The 20097-nt window shown below is 38.4% G+C and overlaps 1 protein-coding gene across 1 annotated transcript in view; it reads right to left on the bottom strand.

The window, feature by feature from the left end:
• ITGB7 (integrin subunit beta 7) overlaps positions 1-20097 on the bottom strand; it is a 234525-nt gene that overhangs the window by 93258 nt on the left and 121170 nt on the right. The window contains 3 exon segments of the mRNA XM_053708319.1: positions 10868-11067; positions 19332-19400; positions 19402-19470. Of these exon segments, the coding sequence (XP_053564294.1) occupies positions 10868-11067; positions 19332-19400; positions 19402-19470 (338 nt within the window).

Here is a 20097-nt window from a genome sequence, read left to right as displayed (position 1 = left end):
GCGGTGTCATGCGCAATTTTTGAAAGGTTTAGCAAGTTTTTACACTGGTTGTTGAATAGGAGAACAGGATCGGGCAACATTATACACTACTTCGACGACTTTATGGTGGTAGGTCCAGCCAGTTCCGCGGCGTGTGCAGGGTTAAAAGAAGCACTGTTGTGCATGTTAGAGGAGCTTGGGGTACCGGTGGTGGAAGAGAAATCAGAGGGCCGCACAAGCAGATTAGCTTTTTTGGGGATAGTAATTGATACGGAAAAGGAGCAATGTGAATTACCAGCAGATAAAATAGAGAAAGCAAGGCAGAGATAAGGGAAATGTTGGGAAGATAAAAGGTTACACTTAGCGAAATGCAGAAGCTACTGGAAGTTCTCAATTTTGCATGCAGGGTAATCACTGTCGGTAGAATATTTAAAAGGAGACTCGAGCTGGGGACAGTGGGAGTAAAAAAGCCAGAACATATGTGGCTAGATTACGAGTTTTTGTTGATAATGGTGTGCGGTGCTAACAAGCCTTTTTTTTCTCAGCGCTCACTTAAGACAACGCTGGTATTACGAGTTTTCTGCTAGCCGGCGTTAGCCTCAGAAAAGTGAACGTTGAGCAAAATTTAGCTCCACATCTCACCTCAATACCAGCGTTGTTTAAGTCAGTGGTGAGCTGGCTGAACGTGCTTGTGCACGATTTCCCCATTGATTCCTATGAGGAAATACTTTTTATGTCTACACCTAACACCCTAACATGAACCCCGAGTCTAAACACCCCTATTCTTACACTTATTAACCCCTAATCTGCCGCCCCCGACATCGTCGCCACCTGCATTATATTATTAACCCCTAATCTGCCGCTCTGGACACCGCCGCCACCTACATTATACTTATGCACCCCTAATCTACTGCCCCCAAACATCGCCGACACCTACATTATATTTATTAACCCCTAATCTGCCCCCCCCAACGTCGCCGCAACTATATTAAATTTATTAACCCCTAATCTGCCACCGCCAACGTCGCCGCCACTATAATAAATTTATTAACCCCTAAACCTAAGTCTAACCCTAACCCTAACAACCCCCTAACTAAAATATAATTTAAATACATCTAAATAAATTTACTATAATTAACTAAATTATTCCTATTTAAAACTAAATACTTACCTGTAAAATAAACCCTAAGCTAGCTACAATATAACTAATAGTTACATTGTAGCTATCTCAGGGTTTATTTTTATTTTACAGCAACTTTGTATTTATTTTAACTAGGTACAATAGTTATTAAATAGTTATTAACTATTTAATAACTACCTAGTTAAAATAAGTACAAATTTACCTGTAAAATAAACCCTAACCTAAGTTACAATTACACCTAACACTACACTATAATTAAATTAATTACCTAAACTAACAACAATTAATTACAATTAAATAAAATAAATTACGAAAAAAACAAACACTAAATTACAGAAAATAAAAAAGAAATTACAAATTTTTAAACTAATTACACCTAATTAAATCCCCCTAATAAAATAAAAAAGCCCCCCAAAATAAAAAAATTCCCTACCCTATACTAAATTACAAATAGCCCTTAAAAGGGCTTTTTGCAGGGCATTGCCCCAAAGTAATCAGCTCTTTTACCTGTAAAAAAAAATACAATATAATACAACATTAAAACCCACCACCCACACACCCAACCCTACTCTAAAACCCACCCAATCCCCCCTTAATAAAATATAACACTACCCCCTTGAAGATCACCCTACCTTGAGCCGTCTTCACCCAGCCGGGCACAAGTGGACCTCCAGAGGGGCAGAAGTCTTCTGCTGGTCTGGATGTCCTCTTCTGGCTGGATCAGATGAAGACGTCTCAAGGTAGGGTGATCTTAGGGTTTATTTTTATTTTACAGATAAATTTGTATTTATTTTAACTAGGTAGTTATTAAATAGTTAATAACTATTTAATAACTATTGTACCTAGTTAAAATAAATACAAAGTTGCCTGTAAAATAAAAATAAACCCTAAGCTAGCTATAATGTAACTATTAGTTATATTGTAGCTAATTTAGGGTTATTTTACAGGTAAGTATTTAGTTTTAAATAGGAATTATTTAGTTAATTATAGTAAATTTATTTAGCTGTATTTAAATTATATTTTAGTTAGGGGGGTGTTAGGGTTAGGGTTAGACTTAGTTTTAGGGGTTAATAAATTTATTATAGTGGCGCCGACGTTAACAGATTAGGGGTTAATAAATTTGTGGTGACGTTGGGGGGGGCAGATTAGGGGTTAATAAATAAAATGTAGGGTTCAGTGATGTTGGGGGCATCAGATTAGGGGTTCATAAGTATAATGTAGGTGGCAGCGATGTCCGGTCGGCAGATTAGTGGTTAAACATTTTAGTTAAGTGTTTGTGATGTGGGGGGGCCTCGGTTTAGGGGTTAATAGGTAGTTTATGGGTGTTAGTGTACTTTTAGCACTTTAGTTAAGAGTTTTATGTTACAGCGTTGGCCCATAAAACTCTTAACTACTGACTTTTAAATGCGGTAGGAGTCTGGACAGGAGAGGGTCTACCGCTCACTTTTTCCAGCAATCGTAATACCGGCATTAGGAAAATCCCATTAAAAAGATAGGATACGCAATTGACGTAAGGGGATTTGCGGTATGCTAAAATCGCGGAAAAAAAGTGAGCGGTACACCTGTACCTGCCAGACTCGTAATACCAGCGGGCGTTAAAAAGCAGCGTTGGGACCCCTCAACGCTGCTTTTTAAGGCTAACGCAAGACTCGTAATCTAGGTGATGGTGAGGCTGTCAAGTGGAATGAAGGAGGACTTGAGAGTATGGTGCTTATTTTTGAAGGACTTTAATGGAATTAGAATATGGCCCTCGAGAGTGTCAGTAGACGAAATTGAACTGTATACAGACACGGCGGGTAGTGCAGGTTTCAGAGTGTATCTGCAGGGCAGGTGGTGCTCAGGTGAATGGCCTGAGACATGGAAGAAAGAGGGTTGGGTGAAAAATCTAGCATTGTTAGAGCTATTTCCCATAGTGGTTGCCATAGTATTGTGGGGCCAATTGTTAGCGAACAAGAGCATATTATGCTGGTCAGATAACCAGGGGGTAGTGGACGCCATGAACAACTTATCCGCCTCATCTGTCCCCGTGATTAAGTACTTAAGACACTTTGTGTTAAAATGCCTACAGTATAACATTTGCTTTAAAGCAAGTCATGTCCCAGGGTATAAGAACGTAGTCGCGGATGCGCTTTCAAGGTTTAGATGGGAGTTATTCAGAAAGCATGCGCCAGGGGGAAGGAAAAATGGTGAATGTTGCCCTATTTCTTTCTGGCAGATTGGGAACGGATAGAAGGAATAAGGAGGTTGATTGAAAGCTCAATGGCCCTGCGAACATGGAAGACATACAGGAATTATTGGAGGCAATGGTGCCTGTTTAGGGGTAACGCGAATGTAAGTGAGCGTGCATGGTTTCTAGAATGGTTGTGGTTTTTAAAGGAAAGCGGGATGAAAAAAGGGCAGTTAAGCATGGTATTGGATGGAGTATCATATTTTGCCAACTTGATGGGCAAAGAGGACTTTACAAAATCATTCGTAGTAAGGAAAGTAAGTAAGGCATGGCAAGTGGGCGAAGAAAGAAAAATGGACAATAGGGAGCCAATAACGGAAGAAAGGCTAGAAAGTATGATGGGTTGCTTGCGAGAGGTGTGTAAAGGGGAAGTGGAGGAAACATTGTTTAAAACAGCGTTCGCGATAGCTTACGGAGGGGCATTGAGGATAGGCAAATTAGTAGCATGCAGTAAGCGAGACATGACAAATGGGAAAAAGACAAATGACGTAAGAATATATGACAACAGTGTAATGATATTAATAAGGAAGTCAAAAACAGACAGGGAGGATAAAGGTGCATGGGTGACTATAAAAAGATCAGGGAAAGTAACATGCACAGTGGCTTGCGCGATGGTAGATTGTTTTTGCGGCATAAGGACGGATCGAATTTGACAAAATACCAGTTCAGGAGGGTAATGGAGATGACGATAGAAAAGCTAGGGTGTAAGCAGCATAGGTTCGCTCCTCATTCGTTTAGAATAGGGGCTGCAACTAGCGCAGCTGAAAAAGGGTGTGCAGAGGAACAAATAAAGAATTTGGGGAGATGGAAATCCAAAGCGTACAAGTCTTATATCAGAATAAAACGTAATTAAAATGAAGGTGTTAATAGTGCGATGAAGCGGGGGCGCTATCCAGGACCAGGTTGTCTTAAGTTTTGTTTTTTATCACGTTTTTTAATGTTTTGGCACGTGTGTGAACTCATTATCGTGTTTGTCACTTTTTTTTACAGGTGGAGCATTGAGGGTATGGGTAGTGGGACACTCTTATGTGTACTGGGCCAAAGCAAGGGCAGCCGCAAAGCGAGAAGGGGTGCATTTGGGTTTGTCACATAAGGAAGCCAATATCAGATGGTTAGGTAAAAGGGGGATGAAGTGGGACGAATTGGTAGGCACAATACAGCAAGCCAGAATGAGATGGGGTTGCCCAAATGTGGTTATCATACATTTGGGGGGCAATGACATAGGAGCATGCCGTTAAGAGAATTTGAGGAAAAGATAAGAGAAGTGATGAGATGGTTGAAGGTAGCATGGCCGCAGGTTCAGGTTATATGGTCTAACATAATATCCATAACATTGGAGAAACACGGATACCCAGAGGGCGGGATATAGTATCAGGGATTGTGCCGTGTTTGTTGCCTTAAGGGTAAAATGTAAATGTACTGAGCCAGGCTCTATGTGGTGTGTTATATTACATTCCTCACACTTTCTATCCCTGCATGGTCCATTTTGACGGTCATTATTTTGTGCCTTTTCTACTAGGGGGCACAGTGTGTATAAGAGAAAGCTCAGATCCCTCATATGTTCTACACAAAGGGTATGCCAACAGTTTCCTAATCCCTTTCTGTTAGGGTTTAGAAGATGAGGATTGACTACCCATCTCCTTTTAGACAATCCTTGTTAGATAGGATCTATGGAAGGAGACAATACACTAACAAGTTTGTAGGGCTGTGTGGTTGTGCAGTCCCGCAGAGGGGCCCTTGTCAGCTTTTTCTCTCTAAGAGGATTTTGCTAACAGTTGCGGTCTGTTATCTGTAGGTTGACTCTTTCTGTTAGCCCCTTGTGTATAATTCAAGCTCAGAATGTGTGTTAGAGCCTGTACATAGGGTGTAGATATGAAGTTAAATTTTATTGGACTTCTAAACTGTGGGTACCTCTGGTTTCAGCGGGGTTAATATGGCTACCTGAGCTCTTTGGTGCAAATTCTTCTTATGTATTGTACGAGAAGGAGCCTGTAACTTTATGTGCCATTATTTTCCTCATAATGGCAGCGTGTCAGGTGTAGCGCTTAAAGGGACACTGAACCCAATTTATTTCTTTTGTAATTCAGAAAGACCATGCAATTTTAAGCAACTTTCTAATTTACTCCTATTATCAATTTTTCTTCATTCTTTTGCTATCATTATTTGAAAAAGAAGGCATCTAAGCTTTTTTTTGGTTTCAGTACTCTGGACAGCACTTTTTTATTGGTGGATGAATTTATCCACCAATCAGCAAGGACAACCCAGGTTGTTTGCCAAAAATGGGTCGGCATCTAAACTTACATTCTTGCATTTCAAATAAAGATACCAAGAGAATGAAGAAAATTTGATAATAGGAGTAAATTAGAAAGTTGCTTAAAATTTCATGCTCAATCTGAATCACAAAAGAACATTTTTGGGTACAGTGTCCCTTTAAGGCTTAGAGGCTCCATTCCTCCTTCCCAATAATCACCAACAGAACCTCACCAACAGAACCTTTTGCATTTATTGCAAAATCCCTTTAACTGTATTTACTCCCATTGTTAACCCTTTTACTGTTTTGTTCCCCACCTGAAATAAAGACGCAACACAGTTATTTGCCAATAAAAATGGAAAGGTCACTTTTAATTTAAGATTATATTTTGCGTTCTTTAGCAAAATACCATTTAGAGCAAATTTCAATCATTCCATTTTAACCACAACAAATTTTCCAAAATTCCACAATGCAACAGCATTTACAAGAATATGGGGCCATGCCTCAGGGGGGGACCACAAAACCCTGTGGCGGGACATGAGGAGATACAAAAGAAACCCACTACAAAGCCTGACCAGCAGCTAGACCACCAGATCACGACTCCAGGCCGGATATGCAGCGGGATCCTCCTGCCCCCTCTATGCCCCGCCTGCATGCCAGCCCCATTTTCACTGTAATACTCAAACCAATACAACGTTTCTCCTGCTATGCTGCTTGTAATCTTAATGCCTTTGGCTAGCTTAGACCGATTTGCGTCACCTGCCAACCTCCAGCTGCAGCCTTTTGTAACATCCATAAGGGGAACACAGGCAGTCTTACAAAGATCCAACCAAATGGTCAGCATCCTGCCCTTATCCATGTTCATATTGCTCTTTTCCTCTGCTCTTTTTATGGCTACCTGAGCTCTTTGGTGCAAATTCTTTTTATGTATTGTACGAGAAGGAGCCTGTAACTTTATGTGCCATTATTTTCCTCATAATGGCAGCGTGTCAGGTGTAGCGCTTAAAGGGACACTGAACCCAATTTATTTCTTTTGTAATTCAGAAAGACCATGTAAATTTTAAAGCAACTTTCTAATTTACTCCTATTATCAATTTTCTTCATTCTCTTTGCTATCATTATTTGAAAAAGAAGGCATCTAAGCTTTTTTTTGGTTTCAGTACTCTGGACAGCACTTTTTTATTGGTGGATGAAATTTATCCACCAATCAGCAAGGACAACCCAGGTTGTTTGCCAAAAATGGGTCGGCATCTAAACTTACATTCTTGCATTTCAAATAAAGATACCAAGAGAATGAAGAAAATTTGATAATAGGAGTAAATTAGAAAGTTGCTTAAAATTGCATGGTCTTTCTGAATTACAAAAAATAAATTGGGTTCAGTGTCCCTTTAAGCGCTACACCTGACACGCTGCCATTATGAGGAAAATTAATGGCACATAAAGTTACAGGCTCCTTCTGTACAATACATAAAAAGAATTTGCACCAAAGAGCTCAGGTAGCCATAAAAAGAGCAGAGAAAAGAGCAATATGAACATGGATAAGGGCAGGATGCTGACCATTTGGTTGGATCTTTGTAAGACTGCCTGTGTTCCCCTTATGGACGTTACAAAAGGCTGCAGCTGGAGGTTGGCAGGTGACGCAAATCGGTCTAAGCTAGCCAAAGGCATTAAGATTACAAGCAGCATAGCAGGAGAAACGTTGTATTGGTTTGAGTATTACAGTGAAAATGGGGCTGGCATGCAGGCGGGGCATAGAGGGGGCAGGAGGATCCCGCTGCATATCCGGCCTGGAGTCGTGATCTGGTGGTCTAGCTGCTGGTCAGGCTATGTAGTGGGTTTCTTTTGTATCTCCTCATGTCCCGCCACAGGGTTTTGTGGTCCCCCCCTGAGGCATGGCCCCATATTCTTGTAAATGCTGTTGCATTGTGGAATTTTGGAAAATTTGTTGTGGTTAAAATGGAATGATTGAAATTTGCTCTAAATGGTATTTTGCTAAAGAACGCAAAATATAATCTTAAATTAATAGTGACCTTTTCCATTTTTATTGGCAAATAACTGTGTTGCGTCTTTATTTCAGGTGGGGAACAAAACAGTAAAAGGGTTAACAAAGGGAGTAAATACAGTTAAAGGGATTTTGCAATAAATGCAAAAGGTTCTGTTGGTGAGGTTCTGTTGGTGATTATTGGGAAGGAGGAATGGAGCCTCTAAGCCTTAAAGGGACACTGTACCCAAAAATGTTCTTTCGTGATTCAGATTGAGCATGAAATTTTAAGCAACTTTCTAATTTACTCCTATTATCAAATTTTCTTCATTCTCTTGGTATCTTTATTTGAAATGCAAGAATGTAAGTTTAGATGCCGACCCATTTTTGGCAAACAACCTGGGTTGTCCTTGCTGATTGGTGGATAAATTCATCCACCAATAAAAAAGTGCTGTCCAGAGTACTGAAACCAAAAAAAAGCTTAGATGCCTTCTTTTTCAAATAATGATAGCAAGAGAATGAAGAAAAATTGATAATAGGAGTAAATTAGAAAGTTGCTTAAAATTACATGGTCTTTCTGAATTACAAAAGAAATAAATTGGGTTCAGTGTCCCTTTAAGCGCTACACCTGACACGCTGCCATTATGAGGAAAATAATGGCACATAAAGTTACAGGCTCCTTCTCGTACAATACATAAAAAGAATTTGCACCAAAGAGCTCAGGTAGCCATATTAACCCCGCTGAAACCAGAGGTACCCACGTTTAGAAGTCCAATAAAATTTAACTTCATATCTACACCCTATGTACAGGCTCTAACACACATTCTGAGCTTGAATTATACACAAGGGCTAACAGAAAGAGTCAACCTACAGATAACAGACCGCAACTGTTAGCAAAATCCTCTTAGAGAGAAAAAGCTGACAAGGGCCCCTCTGCGGGACTGCACAACCACACAGCCCTACAAACTTGTTAGTGTATTGTCTCCTTCCATAGATCCTATCTAACAAGGATTGTCTAAAGGAGATGGGTAGTCAAATCCTCATCTTCTAAACCCTAACAGAAAGGGATTAGGAAACTGTTGGCATACCTTTGTGTAGAACATATGAGGGATCTGAGCTTTCTCTTATACACACTGTGCCCCCTAGTAGAAAAGGCACAAAATAATGACCGTCAAAATGGACCATGCAGGGATAGAAAGTGTGAGGAATGTAATATAACACACCACATAGAGCCTGGCTCAGTACATTTACATTTTACCTTAAGGCAACAAACACGGCACAATCCCTGATACTGGCTGTAAACCAGTTAACTACTCGCCACAACTATTTCAACTAGTAGATATATACAATATACAAACCCTTCACAAGGGTAGCAGGTCCCACTAGGTCCCTGGATAACTCAGTCCTTCCTTGTACTTGTCCTAAGAATATACATGTAGCCCTCAGTTTACGCTGGGGTTAGGTTCCAGAAGGAATGGTTGTAAATCAAAACCGTTGTAAATTGAAACCCAGTTTATAATGTAAGTCAATGGGAAGTGAGAGAGTTAGGTTTCAGGCCCCTCTCAAAATTGACATAAGTAACACCTAATACATTATTTTTAAAGCTTTGAAATGAAGACTATAAATGCTAAACAGCATTAAAAACCTAATTAAGTAATCACACAACAGATTGTGCATCATCAAACTAAGTTTAATGAACAAAAAAACATTTTTACTTGCATTTTTCTGCAAACAGTTCTCTGCATTGTTAGCATGTTAGATAATTGGGTCTGCACCAATTCTATACATTTCAATCTGGAGTGACTGATTAATAGGCAATTAGGCACCCTCACCTCAAGCAGCTGGGCAGGAAGATAATAAGGAAGTGGCTGCTAGATCTTGTTGCTCCATAGCTAAGGTCTGTTCTGTGTAACAGATTAATTTCAATCTGCTAAATTGCATAACTTTGCTGCAACACAAGTTGACAGCTTCACCTACTGGCTATTTTAATTAGTGCACTGCTTTTCAATGCTTTTCAATAGCAGCCACAAAAAAGGTTGTTAATCTGAAATGGCGCAAATTGAACCGAGTAAACCGAGGGCCACCAGTATATGAAAGGACTTACCCTCCAGGTCTTCTACTGTGGAGCAGTCACAGCAGCTCCAGGTCTGTTAGCCTCATCCGACCACTACAAGAAAAGCAGAGTAACCAACCCTGGTTTTCTTATATAGGGGTTAGCATTATTGTTGGAGTTAAGTAAGGACAACCTCACCGACCTCCAACAGCTAATAGCCACCATTACTCTTACTAAAGAGGATTACATGGACACAGCATTGCCCCAATCCTTGCTTGCATGGAAAAGTACCCATTAAAAGATTAAATACTTGGTTTTCTTCAGACACCATCTTCGCACATCCTCCAGATGTACAAGGCAAAGAATGACTGGGGGTTTATGGGAAGTGGGAGTGATACTTAACAGCTTTGCTGGGGTGTTCTTTGCCTCCTCCTGGTGGCCAGGAGTTAAATTCCCACTAGTAATTGAATGGATTTGTGGACTCTCCATGCTATTGAAAGAAATGTACTACTCATGTGAAATTCAAACTAAGTGCTTTTGCATTTTCTTTTTATTATGTATTTATTGATTATGCTATTCCAATGTGTTTTAGTGGTCCTTTAAGTTGATAGAACATAATAGGTTATCTTTCGAATAGGATCACACTTAAAGTGATAGTAAGTTTAATGAATAAGTGCCCGGTATCTAAAAATAATCTTAAAACAGGGGGAACTTTAATTCATTAAACTTTACAATGAAGCTTTTTTTTAAAATACTTACCTTTGCTTTATTGAAAACAGACTGGCGATCCTTGTTGCGTGCCCCCTTTGGCATCCAGCTTGTGAGGCACGCAATGATTGGAGGAAGCCGGATTCGTCATCAATATGCTAAATACAGTAGGAGATGGGGGCAGAGGATTGCTGGTTTGTTTTTCCATAAAGCAAAGGTAAGTATTTTAAAAGAAGCTTCATTGTAAAGTTTAATTAATTAAAGTGGCCCTGTTTTTAGATTATTTTTAAATATTGGGAACTCATTCATTAAACTTTACAATCACTGTAAGTAATATTGTAGTAGTATTTTAAAGTCTTTAAATCCTAACAGTTTCAAATTTTGCGACATTACTTTTCTATTTCTTTTGTGCTAGTTGTCAATTTAAAAAGGAGAGGTTCTTTTATTAAATTCTCGCTTTAAAGTTTAAAGTTTTGTCTTTGATTAACACCTATATTCTTACACCTTGCTAGAATTACAGTAGTTACCTGCAGACGCCACAACTATAGTTTCCATGTCCTCCACTGCAATAGTTTGACAAATCCTCTTCATCTTTACAGTCACAGTTACAAAGAGGCTCCACATCCACCTTCACTTCGTCATTGAAGCCCAACACCTTAAGGTGGAAACTCTGCATCCCCTCCTGACACATCTTTTTATCCATTGTCAGAGTTATCTCAAAATCAATCTACAGGGAAGATAAAATAACTCTGTGGCATTATATCTGTGAGCTATAATGTTTAGGTATATAATCTAGTCTACACTGAGTGGAACGACTGAGTAAATTATCACACACGCTATACATACATACAGATCACACACACTATACATACATACAGATCACACACACTATACATACATACAGATCACACACACTATACATACATACAGATCACACACACTATACATACATACAGATCACACACACTATACATACATACAGATCACACACACTATACATACATATCACACACACTATACATACATACAGATCACACACACTATACATACATACAGATCACACACACTATACATACATACAGATCACACCACTATACATACATACAGATCACACACACTATACATACATATCACACACACTATACATACATACAGATCACACACACTATACATACAGATCACACACACTATACATACATACATATCACACACACTATACATAGATACAGATCACACACACTATACATACATATCACACACACTATACATAGATACAGATCACACACACTATACATACATATCACACACACTATACATAGATACAGATCACACACACTATACATACAGATCACACACACTATACATACATACAGATCACACACACTATACATACATACAGATCACACACACTATACATACATATCACACACACTATACATACATACAGATCACACACACTATACATACATACAGATCACACACACTATACATACATACAGATCACACACACTATACATACATATCACACACACTATACATACATACAGATCACACACACTATATACATACAGATAACACACACTATACATACAGATCACACACACTATACATACATACAGATCACACACACTATACATACATACAGATCACACACACTATACAACAGATCACACACACTATACATACATACAGATCACACACACTATACATACAGATCACACACACTATACATACAGATCACACACACTTACATACATACAGATCACACACACTATACATACATACAGAGATAACACACATATACATACATACAGATCACACACACTATACATGCATACAGATCACACACACTATACATACATACAGATCACACACACTATACATATATACAGATCACACACACTATACATACATACAGATCACACACACTATACATACATACAGATCACACACACTATACATACATACAGATCACACACACTATACATAGATACAGATCACACACACTATACATAGATACAGATCACACACACTATACATACATACAGATCACACACACTATACATACATACAGATAACACACACTATACATACATACAGATCACACACACTACACATACATACAGATCACACACACTATACATACATACATATCACCACATTATACATACATACAGATCACACACACTATACATACATACAGATCACACACACTATACTACATACATCACACACACTATACATACATACAGATCACACACACTATACATGCATACAGATCACACACACTATACATACATACAGATCACACACACTATACATACATACAGATCACACACACTATACATAGATACAGATCACACACACTATACATACATACAGATCACACACACTATACATACATACAGATCACACACACTATACATACATACAGATCACACACACTATACATACATACAGATCACACACACTATACATACAGATCACACACATATACAGAATCACAACACTATACATACATACAGATCACACACACTATACATACATACAGACACACACTATACATACAGATCAACACACTATACATACAGATCACACACACTATACATACAGATCACACACACTATACATACATACAGATCACACACTCTATACATACATACAGATCACACACACTATACATACATACAGATCACACACACTATACATACATACAGATCACACACACTATACATACATACAGATCACATACAAACACATACATGCACACACGCAGGGCCGGATTTACATTTCAGGGGCCTGTAAGCACAAAAACCTGAAGCCCCCCCCCCCCCCTCACAAAACAAAATGAAAAAAACTGAGGACATTTTTTGTTATTATTATTTAGGACAACTAAAAATAAATATTAGATGTAAAACATTAAAGCTTAAGGTAACGAGGTAAGCTCAGTATTACCTTGAAATCTGTGCAAAATCACAAAAAGAACATATAAACTTCGTAAATACTTGACATCAGCAGCTAGGTCCAGCTCAGGAACCAACCTGGGTATTCTTTTCAACAAAGGATACATTTTTGGAGTTTTGCGTGGTATGTGTCAGATTTGGCTCTTTTTTCTCCACTTTTTTGTGTCATACCAATACAAACAAAATAAATAACATAAGAATGTCTAAACATTTGTGATTGCAACAATTTTCTGGGCGAAGTGGTGCATTATCTGACAGAAATGCAGGGTGCCAATATTTTTGGCCATGACTGTATGTATATATATATATAATATATATATATATATATATATATATATATATATCACCTGTAAGAGCATGTATGACATACCTTTTGGTTGTATACATATACTAATTAACGGCTAGATTTAGAGTTTTGTCGGTAACGACCCGCGTAGCTAACGCATGCTTTTTCCCCCCCGCACCTTTTAAATACCGCTGGTATTTAGAGTTCACAGAATGGCTGCGTTTTCAGTGCGTTAGGCTCCAAAAAGGGAGCGTTAGAGCATAATTTACGCACTGCAAACTCTCGATACCCAGCGGTGCTTACGGACGCGGCCAGCTTCAAAAACGTGCTTGTGCACGATCCCCCATAGGAAACAATGGGCTGTTTGAGCTGAAAAAAAAAACCTAACACCTGCAAAAAAGCAGCGTTCAGCTCCTAACGCAAGCCCCATTGTTTCCCTATGGGGAAACACTTCCTAAGTCTGCACCTTACACCCTAACGTGTACCCCCGAGTCTAAACACCCCTAACCTTACACTTGTTAACCCCTAATCTGCCGCCCCCGCTATCGCTGACCCTGCATATTATATTAACCCCTAATCTGCCGCTCTGTACACCGCCGCAACCTACGTTATCCCTATGTACCCCTAATCTGCTGCCCCTAACACCGCCGACCCCTATATTTTATTTATTAACCCCTAATCTAACGCCCCAACGTCGCCTCCACCTACCTACAATAATTAACCCCTAATCTGCCCGACCGCACCGAACCGCTACTCTAATAATGTATTAACCCCTAAAGCTGTCTAACCCTAACACCCCCCCTAAGTTAAATATAATTTAAATCTAACTAAATAATTAACTCTTATTAAATTAACTTATTTCCTATTTAAAGCTAAATACTTACCTGTAAAAATAAATCCTAATATAGCTACAATATAAATTATAATTATATTGTAGCTATTTTAGGATTAATATTTATTTTACAGGCAACTTTTGTATTTATTTTAACCAGGTACAATAGCTATTAAATAGTTAATAACTATTTTAATAGCTACCTAGTTAAAATAATTACAAAATTACCTGTAAAATAAATCCTAACCTAAGTTACAATTAAACCTAACACTACACTATCAATAAATAAATTAAATAAACTACCTACAATTATCTACAATTAAACCTAACACTACACTATCAATAAATTAATTAAATACAATACCTGCAAATAAAATACAATGAAATAAACTAACTAAAGTACAAAAAATAAAAAAGAACTAAGTTACCAAAAATAAAAAAATATTTACAAACATTAGAAAAATATTACAACAATTTTAAACTAATTACACCTACTCTAAGCCCCCTAATAAAATAACCAAGACCCCCAAAATAAAAAAAATGCCCTACCCTATTCTAAAATTAAAAAAGAAAGCTCTTTTACCTTACCAGCCCTGAAAAGGCCCTTTGCGGGGCATGCCCCAATGAATTCAGCTCTTTTGCCTGTAAAAAAAAAACATTCAATACCCCCCCCCCAACATTACAACCCACCACCCACATACCCCTAATCTAACCCAAACCCACCCTTAAATAAACCTAACACTAAGCCCCTGAAGATCTCCCTACCTTGTCTTCACCACGCCGGGTTCACCGATCGATCCAGAAGAGCCTCCGATGTCTTGATCCAAGCCCAAGCGGGGGGCTGAAGAATGTCCATGATTCGGCTGAAGTCTTCATCCAAGCGGGAGCTGAAGAGGTCCATGATCCGACTGAAGTCTTCTACTCAAGCGGCATCTTCAATCTTCTTTCTTCCGGATCCATGTAGTTCATCCCGCCGACGCGGAACATCATCTTCACCGACGACTTCCCGACGAATGACGGTTCCCTTTAAGGGACATCATCCAAGATGGCGTCCCCTCGAATTCCGATTGGCTGATAGGATTCTATCAGCCAATCGGAATTAAGGTAGGAAAATTCCTGATTGGCTGATGGAATCAGCCAATCAGATTCAAGTTCAAATCCGATTGGCTGATCCGATCAGCCAATCAGATTGAGCTTGCATTCTATTGGCTGTTCCGATCAGCCAATAGAATGCAAGCTCAATCTGATTGGCTGATCGGATCAGCCAATCGGATTGAACTTGAATCTGATTGGGCTGATTCCTATCAGCCCAATCAGAATTTTCCTACCTTAATTCCGATTGGCTGATAGAATCCTATCAGCCAATCGGGAATTCGAGGGACGCCATCTTGGATGACGTCCCTTAAAGGAACGTCATTCGTCGGGAAGTCGTCGGTGAAGATGGATGTTCCGCGTCGGCGGGATGAACTACATGGATCCGGAAGAAAGAAGATTGAAGATGCCACTTGATAGAAGACTTCAGTCGGATCATGGACCCTCTTCAGCTCCCGCTTGGATGAAGACTTCAGCCGGATCATGGACATCTTCAGCCCCCCGCATGGGCTTTGGATCAAGACATCGGAAGCTCTTCTGGACTCGATCGGTGATCCCGGCGTGGTGAAGACAAGGTAGGGAGATCTTCAGGGGCTTAGTGTTAAGTTTATTTAAGGGGGGTTTGGGTTAGATTAGGGGTATGTGGGTGGTGGGGTTGTAATGTTGGAGGGGGGGGTATTGTATGTTTTTTTTTTGCAGGCAAAAGAGACTGAATTCCTTTGGGGCATGCCCACGCAAAGGGCCCTTTTCAGGGCAGGTAAGGTTAAAAGAGCTTTCCTATTTTAATTTTAGAATAGGGTAGGGCATTTTTTTATTTTGGGTGGTCTTTGTTATTTTATTAGGGGGCTTAGAGTAGGTGTAATTAGTTTAAAATTGTTGTAATATTTTTCTAATGTTTGTAAATATTTTTTTATTTTTTGTAACTTAGTTCTTTTTTTATTTTTTGTACTTTAGTTAGTTTATTTCCATGTATTTATTTGTAGGTATTGTTATTTAATTAATTTATTGATAGTGTAGTGTTAGGTTTAATTGTAGATAATTGTAGGTAGTTTATTTAATTTATTTATTGATAGAGTAGGGTTTAATTGTAACTTAGGTTAGGATTATTTTACAGGTACATTTTGTAATTATTTTAACTAGGTAAACTATTAAATAGTTATTAACTATTTAATAGCTATTGTACCTGGTTAAAATAATTACAAAGTTGCCTGTAAAATAAATATTAATCCTAAAATAGCTACAATATAATTATAATTTATATTGTAGCTATATTAGGGTTTATTTTACAGGTAAGTATTTAGCTTTAAATAGGAATAATTTATTTAATAAGAGTTAATTTATTTGTTAGATTTACAATATATTTAACTTAGGGGGGGGTGTTTAGTGTTAGGGTTAGACTTAGCTTTAGGGGTTAATACATTTATTATAGTAGCGGTGTGGTCACCGGGTCGGCAGATTAGGGGTTAATAATTGTAGGTAGGTGGAGGCGACGTTGGGGGGCGGCAGATTAGGGGTTAATAAATATAATATAGGGGTCGGCTGTGTTAGGGGGCAGCAGATTTAGGGGTACATAGGTATAATGTAGGTTGCGGCGGGTGTACGGAGCGGGCAGATTAGGGGTTTAAAAAAAATATGCAGGTGTCAGCGATAGCGGGGGCGGCAGATTAGGGGTTAATAAATATTATGTAGGTGTCGGCGGTATTAGGGGCAGCAGATTAGGGGTACAACATGTATAACGTAGGTGGCGGCGGTGTGCGGTCGGCAGATTAGGGGTTAAAAAATTTTAATAGAGTGGCGGCGATGTGGGGGGCCTCGGTTTAGGGGTACATAGTCGTTTATGGGTGGTTAGTGTACTTTAGAGCACAGTAGTTAAGAGCTTTATGAACCGGCATTAGCCCAGAAAGCTCTTAACTCCTGTTTTTTTCTGCGGCTGGAGTTTTGTCGTTAGATTTCTAACGCTCACTTCAGCCACGACCTCCTAAATACCGGCATTAGAAAGATCCCATTGAAAAGATAGGATACGCAATTGACGTAAGGGGATCTGCGGTATGGAAAAGTCGCGGCTGCAAAGTGAGCGTTAGACCCTTTCCTGACTGACTCTAAATACCAGCGGTAGCCCAAAACCAGCGTTAGGAGCCTCTAACGCTGGTTTTGACGGCTATCGCCCAACTCTAAATCTAGCGGTCTGTATTTTAAACCTTCTCATCTTCCATTCAATGGTATATATGGGCTTTCATTAAGAATGTTGTGGCCTAATATTGCACCCTCAATGTTGTCAATAAAAAAGTGCTTACTTGATAAATGCTTGGTAATAAAATATCACAGCCAGCAGTATTGTCATTGCACAATTCACACTGATTTGGTGGAATCATATGTTATGTCTTTTATTTTGCAATTTATTGTAACCCATCCAAGTGTGTAACACTAACCTTAACCTAATAATAACCCTAACCCCATCTAGCGATATTTGATAGATTTTACTGGCCACATTATTTTTTCCTCCATGATGTTGTATCCTAGTTACCTATTGGAAGTAGTAATATGGCTCCTTTTGATTTTCAGCATTATGTGGCAGCAGTATTTGCAACTATGTTACACATGTAGTGCTGAAGAAATGTGCATGCTACTGAGCCTATTTTAGTATGATGACATGCAAAGGACCTATGTTGCAAGAAAGAATACCAACAGAACAATGTAAATTCATTAAAGGGGCAGTTTACTCAACCAGTGTTCTCCCCTTTGAATTTGTCCCCCAATGATCCCACTTCACCTTCTGGAGTGTATTAAATTGTTTACAAGTATTTCCTTTACCCTTTATATTGGAATTTGAAATAGTTGATTTAGCCTGTGGTATCCCAACTTATCTGAAAGTTTCTGTCCCTTAGGCCCAAGCTATAGATAAACTGTGTAAACACAGCCAGCAGAAGAAGGGTTACACTCCCAGTGGGGTATAAGGTAATAAAATGTTAATTTTTCCAAGTATTGGTCTTTGGTTTACAGACAGATATAAGATAAATAAGCATGTATATGTGATAAAGTAATGAGAACTGATGATACCTACAAGCTTAAAGAGACATGAAACCCCAATTTTTTTTCTTTCATGGTTCAAATAGAGAATCCAATTTTAAACAACTTTCCAGTTTAAGTATATTATTTAAATTTGCTTCCTTCTCTTGTTATCCTTTGCTGAAAGGTTTATCTATGAAAGCTCAGGAGCAGTAAGGAACCCTAGGTTCTAGCTGCTGATTGGTGGCTGCATGTATATACTGATTGTCATTGGCTCACTCATGTGTTCAGTCAGCATTGCTGCTCATTCAACAAAGCATACTAAGAGAATGAAGAAAAATGATAATATGGTCAAATTAGAAAGTTGCTTAAAATGTCATGCTCTATCTGAATCACGAAAGAAAAAAAAAAATTGGGTTTAATATCCCTTTAACCCACTTTATGAGGTTGTGGCTTCAAAACACAAAACCCGCTTTTATATAACACAAATAAACCCTTAAAAAGCAAATTATCAAACATTTTATACTCTTCAGTTTGTAAAAAAAAGTTATTGGAAACACATTAAATAAAAAAACAATTTTACAGTACACTGTCCCTTTTAAAGTTTAATTTCGCCCCTGCCGTGCCCAATTCAGCCACGCAAACACAACGCTAAATGAAAAGCTCAAACATTGTTGTAAAAGGAACCTTAGGAAGTAAACCTAATGCAGTTTAACAGCCTCACACCTTGCACATCTGAAGTTAAAGCTCAGATTTTACATGGGATTAAACTTGTGTATAATATAAAGATAATGTTTGCTTTCCTTGCCTACCGCTTGGTTGATTCGGACATCAGAACACTCTGCTGTTAGCTGCCCGTATGAAGTAGCGCTGCTGCAGTGGGGAGTCATACGTTATATGAAGTCCCTTAGGAAGATTCACATGAACAAGGTTCACTGTGGATGATAAATTCTGGGCAGAAAACAAAACAGGGATGGTTGTCTTTACATTTGTAAGTAAATACAGGCATTGAGGCAAACTAGGTACAGCAAAAGCTAATTCATTTCACAGTATCAAAAAATATATATTAAAGAGACATATAAATCATATTTTTTTTTTAATTAAGAACACATATCATACTGATATATAATATTTATATATACAAAATAATTTATAAAATAACAGAGCCTATATTCTCACACAAAGTAAAGAGGTATTACATTAAGAAATGTATTTGTTAACAATTATTAAACTTAAAGGGATATTCCCGGTCAAAATATAGATATTCTCAGTGCAACCAGCATTTAAAATACTACAGCTGTTCAGAGCACCAGTGGGGTTTGCATTATGTCAGCAATATTAACAAATTGAGTCATTAACAGATGTGTACAATCACCTTAGGCTCTCTGATTAAGTGCTGTGTTTTAAATGCTGGTGCACGGTGCATACTTAAATACACATAATTGAAAACAGCTATAGCTTTTTGTTAGAAGCATTCTTTGCTAATACATGTATATTACAATATGTGCTTCTATTCAATCGGAAATGCATCCATGTGAATTCCAGTTTTGGCTACAATATCCCTTTAAGAGGAGAATG

Source organism: Bombina bombina, chromosome 3 (genome assembly GCF_027579735.1).
Source record: "Bombina bombina isolate aBomBom1 chromosome 3, aBomBom1.pri, whole genome shotgun sequence".
NCBI lineage: Eukaryota > Metazoa > Chordata > Amphibia > Anura > Bombinatoridae > Bombina > Bombina bombina.
This window is presented reverse-complemented; position numbering and strand designations above follow the sequence as displayed.